The 6,683-nt window shown below is 47.6% G+C and overlaps 1 protein-coding gene and 1 long non-coding RNA gene across 2 annotated transcripts in view; one reads left to right on the forward strand and one right to left on the reverse strand.

Moving 5' to 3' along the window:
• LOC104849285 (CD209 antigen-like protein A) overlaps positions 1-507 on the forward strand; it is a 14,843-nt gene extending 14,336 nt beyond the window's left edge. Inside the window, exon 6 of the mRNA XM_033759514.1 lies at positions 351-507. Coding sequence (XP_033615405.1) covers positions 351-406 — 56 coding nt within the window. The 3' untranslated portion in view covers positions 407-507. The remainder of the gene's footprint in view (positions 1-350) is intronic.
• Positions 508-3,764: 3,257 nt separating this feature from the next.
• On the reverse strand, positions 3,765-6,129 carry LOC117284458. Its single transcript, XR_004515554.1, has 3 exons — positions 6,063-6,129; positions 4,113-4,278; positions 3,765-3,819 (listed from the first exon to the last, which is right to left on the reverse strand). It is a non-coding gene; the product is annotated as an uncharacterized LOC117284458 (long non-coding RNA).
• Positions 6,130-6,683: the final 554 nt, after the last annotated feature.

A 6,683-nucleotide genomic window follows, 5' to 3' on the forward strand; every position in this document is an offset into this window, starting at 1 on the left:
GGGAGAGGATGGAGATACTCTTGGAAAGAGACCTTTTTTTTTGGTGTCCATGGGGAGGGAGAGGTGGGGCAGGGTAACGAGCCTTAAAAATAGATCGTTTGGATTATGTCATGTGGTTCTGTGGCGTATTTTCCTCAGCTGTCTGGAACTCTCTCCTGAGGAGTAGCACAGTGGCCACAGTGCAGGAGCTCAATAAGGAAAGTAGCAGGAGGTGTGGCGTCGAGGTTTGAACCCAGCACATCTCGCCCTACGCATGCAGGGCGAGGGTGAAACCATCAAGTTCTGGTGATTAAAAGCAGGGTTCACAGCGGGGACTGCCACAGAGGCTCATTTTCTCTTGGGCTTTGCAGCCTCAAGTACTGGAACCCAAATCAGCCCGGCAACTATCACAATCATGACTGCGTAGAACTTAAAGGTGATGGCTGAAAGGATTAATTTACAAACGGAAGAGGACCAAGAGATGGAGGGATGGGAGGATGAGGAAATAAAAATAAAAAGAATCAAGATGTGTTCTGTACATGTGCCAACCCCCAACGGTGAGTGTAATCATTAAGTATTGCAAACACATGCTGTAACTCATTACTCTCTTACTGGATTAAGAAATTCATTTTTTTCATCAAATATTTTTTTTTAAATTTTAAGTCTCTGAATGCCTTAGAAGAAAACACAAACCATACTTTTCATACTTAACTGGTTCAGACCCAAGACTTTGTTTGCCCCCTGCGCCTGTGTTATCCTCTGACCCTCAGCATGTGATGTTCTGCAGGTTCCCGGGTCCGACAACATCAGGATTGAGGCCGGTGGGTTTGTGATGATCGCGGTCTGGAACACTCCAGCACAGAACTCAGTAGTCTGCTTGCCTTCCCCGCGCTCCCAAACACATTTCAGATACACCTCCACCTCAAAGGCGACACACCCATGTGTGCACAGAGTCCTCCGGAGACAGCGGGACACCTAACCGTATCTCAGGTAAACGAGACGCTATTTACCAGCATCGCCCGGTTCAGAGCCCACGGAGCACCAGCTGCTTAGGTGGCAGTGGAAAAGAAACGCAACAGGCCCACGTGTGAGTTCACTACCCACCTTCTACTCCTGGTGACCCCAATATCACAGGTCCTGGAAAGAAAGGTTTTTCAATCTGAACAGGTTGACAGGGAGAAAGTTGGGGGGATTGTTTCTTCCTCTTTGGGTTTTGTTCTTATTGTGCTTGTATGTTCTCATTTTCTTTTCTTTTTTTTTTTCAGCTTTAATTGAGTTTATTGGTACATTTTAGGGATGCAGCCCAGTTACATTCATCGTTGGGATCTTGTACCTCTACATGACAAGTCTTGATTCTCATTTTTCCCCCCTTACCCCTGCCATCCCTTCACCCCCTCCTCCCCTCCCCATCTACAAACACTTTATTTCCATCTTTTCATTATTCTTATTTTCTTAATTTTATAGACACGCATTCACTTTTTAGTTAGAAGGATTTTTTAATTCTTTTTATCTTTGTCATTGTTGCGTCCTTTTTTTTTCTAATCTGGCTTATTCAATTCTTTGCTTTTCTGCGCGTTTCAGAATTTTTTATTTCTGCTTTATTAGTTTCACTCTTCTTAATCTTGAACCTCTTCATTTATTCTGTACTGTTTTCATCCCTTCTCTCTCTGTTAATAATGACAGTGTGATTATTGGTCTTACTTGGTCTTTACTGTACGTCAACATCTAGTTTTTGTTCATGGAGCAGCTGTTAAGGCAGCTTGTTTACATCTCTTTGAGTGGTCCCGGGAATAGACTCTGGTCACACAGAAGTCCCTCTGCGAAGGTAGAAAAATTACCCATCCCAACAAACATGCAAATCTTACACAGAAACAGAAACTATGAAAAAGGAGGCACCTGGCACTCTCCAAGTTTGTACTTCTTCAGGGACTGAATCCCAACATGAAATCTGATGACATGCCAAAGAATGTGACAGACTGATTTTTAAGAGTCTCGATCTCTTCGGTTTTTCTTCTTTCATACTCCCATTCCCCACCATCTCTGTCTTTACTGCTATAACCATTAGCATTTACTAATCTTTAGTTTTTTGTTTTCTGTACCGGTGATTAACTTGGGTCCTTGCGCTTGCAGGGCAGGCGGCGGCACCACAGAGCTGAATCCCCAGCCCTAATCTTTAGTTATTTAGCTCTATACTACTGTTGAATTCTTTCCTATTGTTAGCAGAGTATAGCTGTCACAGTTAGTACATATTTACTGTACGTCGATATTTGCTTTGTTTTAGTGTTTATACCATAATTACTGATCTCCTCTCTGTGGTTACGAGTGGCACCTTATTGGTTCTTACAGTAGGTCAATATCCAGTTTGGCTTTGGTGCTTTTATTGTTCTGATTTACTTGCTATTTCCAAGGTGGCATAGTTGTTGCCATTGATAGATTTTCTCTGTAGACTGATATCCAAATTACCTTTATGTCCTTAACAGAGCTGTGGTCCATTCCCAGAGAACTGGGTCCCTGGACGTATACTGCGTCCTCACCTCCCAAATTAAGAGGTGATCAGATCTTAAGATAGAAGCAAAGGCCTATGGTTACTTGTGCCCAGAGTACAACATTAAAAAGCAGACATACACTAAAAAGATTTCCATACTGGCAACAAAGTCTTTGCACTGTAAGCGCCTGGAAACTTTAGCACAAAACAAAAAATACGAACAGGAGAATACAAGGCAACAAAATGCCTCCAAAAACCCCCAGCTTCCCCGAAGCTGATTCGTGGATCATTGAGGGAGAGGAAATCAAAAGCTATGAAACTGAATTATTTGTAAAGACAGCAAGAGATTTTAAAACAGATCAATAAGATGCTCAAGGAAGAAAGAAATAATGAGCCAGGCCTGGTGGTGCACACCTGTCACCCCAGCACTCAGGAGGCTGAGGCAGGAGAATTGCCACAAGTTCAAGGCCAGCCTGGGCTACACAGTGAGTTCCACGTCAGTCTCAACTACATAGTGAGACCCTGTCTTAAAAAAACCAAAAAAAAAAGCAGCACTGATAGGAAACAGGAACGTAGATCTCTTGCACATGGGTAGGGGATCAAGAAATGGACAGAAGGTGTGGAGGGTAAGGGGACATAAAAAGTTTGAGATGTGCTGCCTACATGTACCAACTCCCCATGAGGAATGTGATCATTATGCACTGCAAGTGTGTGCTAATACAAATTTAAACTTTTAAGAAAAAATCATCATTGGCACGGTCCCCGTTTCCACCCCATCTCACTGCATAGCCGGTGAGCATTTGTGGACCCTGAATGAGAATGCCCTGCACTAGTTTTGCACCGCTGCACCAATCTGAAATTATTCGAAAAGTATTCAGAAAATGTATTTGTTATTCTAACAAAATGAACAAAATAAGGCCAAAAAATTCGCTCTGATAATGATTTACATGTGCATTTCCACGGTTCCACGGTTGGGGAGGCTCACGTTTTTCTTAGTGTCTTTAGCCTCTACAGACTGATGAGTTTCATCCTGACGATTTGTACATGCACACGACACACTTTTTAATAACCGCCCGCCATCGCCCCATCCTCACCTCTACCTTCACATGTTTTAGGGGGAGATTGAAGGTTTTCACGTGTTTCATATTCACGTCCCCTGTTACTCATCTGTGTGACACACACAAAATTCAAGGCACACGTCTTTAATTCTCAGCTCAGGATGTTTGCATCTGGACACGACAGGTGGCCAACAGACCATTTCCGGGGCACGGAGGCATTCTAGCACCCCCTGCTGGTCAGTCCCTACTCACTCCATCCGGGTGTCTCCCATTTCAAATTCTCATCAAAGATCAGTCCTAAGGAGACGTGGGAAGGGTAGGGGAAAGGAAATAAGGGAAAAGAAAAAAATGCGAGAAAAGGAAAAAAGTGGAAACAAAGTCTTTGTAAATAGGGGCGGGTGGAGGGGGTCAAGGGAGGACAGGAGTATGGGGAAAAAATGAGCACCAAGACCTGTCATGTAAAGGTACAAGATCCCAATGATGAAGGTACTGTACTATCTACCTAAAATGTACCAATATACTCAATGAGGAAAAAAAAAAAAAAGATCAGCTCTACCCATTCTTCAAATTGAGAGAAAGCAGAATCTTACCATGCATACACTTGATGCTTGGGTTCTTCCCCTCTTTTTGGAGATTCGTGCATTTTGTTGCCTATATCAGAGCGTCCCTTTTTCATTGCGTTGTACCGTTCCATTCTGTGAATATACTTCTCCACTCCCCTATGGCCATCGGGGGTTATTTCAATTTGAGACGATTCTCAATAGAGCGTGCAGGGGCCTTTTTGTCTCTTTCCTCAGGCTACGTGACTCAGTTCATTTCAGTGTGGACTGTTTACGACTTAGAAGCAAGACCCAAACATGCCCGCTCGCTTCCGTGGTTTTAGTTGAGTTGGTTTTTCAAACTAATTTTGGAAGGCACACAGCTGGGCGACTCACTGTTCTCTCTGGAATTCCTGAACTGTCTGGTACAAAACTTACTCTAGCAAATGCTTAGTGCCCTCTCGTTCACCTCTGCCTGCACCAGCGCCCACTTCCCCGTTTCTCTTCCTGAGTTAGAGTGGATTAGGAATGAGGAACTAGGGATGACCTATACCAGCAACCCCAGCAGCCAGAGGGACCGCAGTGAAAGTGAGAGACTCCGAGTGAAGTGAAGACACGGCAGCTGGGACCCTTGGGTGAGGCTGGGCCGTGACTCCGGGAGCTTCTCAGTGCAGGGGAGAGTGGTCTCCCAAGTTAGACCTCAGCCTCCCCATCTCTGGCTGATGCCCCAGCAGCGCTGGACATTCCTTTGAAGACTCTGGAGTCCACTCGACATCTGGGTTCAATCATCTTACAAGTAGAGCAGGTGCGGGAGCTGAGGAGGAGAGGACAACTCCTCTCCGATGTATGTGGGGCTCTGGATCTCTGGGATCCTGGGTCCTGGAAGGTGAGGACTGAGACTTCCAGTGCGAAACCTGAACTCCCAGGTCCTACAGAGACAGAAGCTGGGACCTGGAATCCTGTCCCGCTGAGTGTCTGGCCACTTCCAAGTCTCCCTGGTGCTCCAGCTGCTCTGCCTAACGCTCTCCACCAAGATCCTGGGGACAATTCTCGTCCAAGGGCAGGGCAGGATGAGGGTGGGGACTCCCTGGTCTATTTCTTCAACCCAGGGGTCCAGGTTAGGGAAGCAGAGCGGCTGAAGGTGGGACCAGGTCCGTGAGAGGTTTCTAAGGCCTTCTCGGTGATGTCCCCACCTCGGACAAGGGGAGGGGATGGAGGAGAAGCGAGAGAGTCTCTGCCTCCTCCTGTCCTTACCATCCCGCCTTCTCTAAGAGTGGGGTTTCCTCATCTTCAGATGGAGTTAAACCCAACATTGGCTACCGAGAAGGGTGTTCCTGGGGCCCCCTGACAGTAATTCCACACAGTAGGTAGACAACAATTATAGTTCTTTTTGGCTTGGCACAGTCCCCAAGGCCTGAGCTCCTGGGAGCATCAACCAGGAATTAATCCAGCTGAATACAAGTACAGGTAAGTGAACAGAATCAGGGTCTCCGGGGCCTAAGAGAGGGTTACCACGTGGCTTGAGTCCTCAACCCTCTCTGAACTTCAGCTTCCTCCTTCCATGAACTGGAAGCCCAGAATACAGGGACGATAGCACCCGCTGTTCAAGGGGGACAGTAACACTGTAGGCGTCGAAGTAAACAAGTCTCGGGGCCTCTATTCGGAGATCCAAAGCCCCTACTTCTCCTGGTCTGGAGGCGATGAGGCTACGGAGGGACTCAAAAAGCACAGAGGAGGGTGACTCCCCCACCACCACCACCACCAGGGTGCACAGTCGGGCTTTGAACAGGAACACAGGTGTGCAAACATGAATCCGGCCCGTCCACCTCCCCAACAGCCTGCCCATGCCACCCCTGCCCCTGGGACTGGACATTCGTCCGAGGCAACTGTTATCCGCCCCCCCCCGCCACGCATCCAAACGGAACTGGAGTGACTCGGTCACCGCCTGCCAGGAAGTGGGTGCTTAACCACCCATCATCAGAAACGCGGAGCAGCAGGTACCTTGGGAAGCTCTGGACGTGGTTTGGGACACACACAGGGCCTCTGGCCTCTGGGGAGGAGACAGTTTTTCTGGCAAAGTTTTCTGGACACGGGGCTGCTCACTCCATTTGGAAAAGGAGAACAAGAGCGCGGATGAGGGCGTCCCAAGTACCTTGCAGGGAGATTACAAGCTCTAGCACGAGAGAACCCTTCGGGGGAGGCTCAACTGTAAGCGATCCCTAGATGTATTAGACATAAATTCTTTACCAACTTCCTTGGTGGCAGTTTCCACCATGGCTGAGGTCAGTCTACCGATGGGACGTCACGCGGTGTGGAGCTGAAAAGAGGTGATGCGCGTGACCAGCCATTGTGAGCCGGTGTGATCACGAGCCTCGTGGCTAGTGAATTTGAGTGCACAGACTCAAAACATAAACATAAAAGCGAATGGCATCACCAGGTGTGTGAGAAGCCAGCTGTGCGGGCTCTGCGTGCACGTCAGGGCCTATCTGCCCATCGCATGCAGAGAAGAGAAGACTCGGGCCTTCCGAGCTCATGTGGGAGACAGTCCACGAGCCGGTTCGCTGCAAGGCTGAAATTCGTACTGCAGGGGCTCAGTGGTTCCGCCTCCTCCCCGTACAAAAA

This window comes from Fukomys damarensis, unplaced genomic scaffold (genome assembly GCF_012274545.1).
Source record: "Fukomys damarensis isolate Sample0158 unplaced genomic scaffold, DMR_v1.0_HiC HiC_scaffold_37, whole genome shotgun sequence".
Classification (NCBI taxonomy): domain Eukaryota; kingdom Metazoa; phylum Chordata; class Mammalia; order Rodentia; family Bathyergidae; genus Fukomys; species Fukomys damarensis.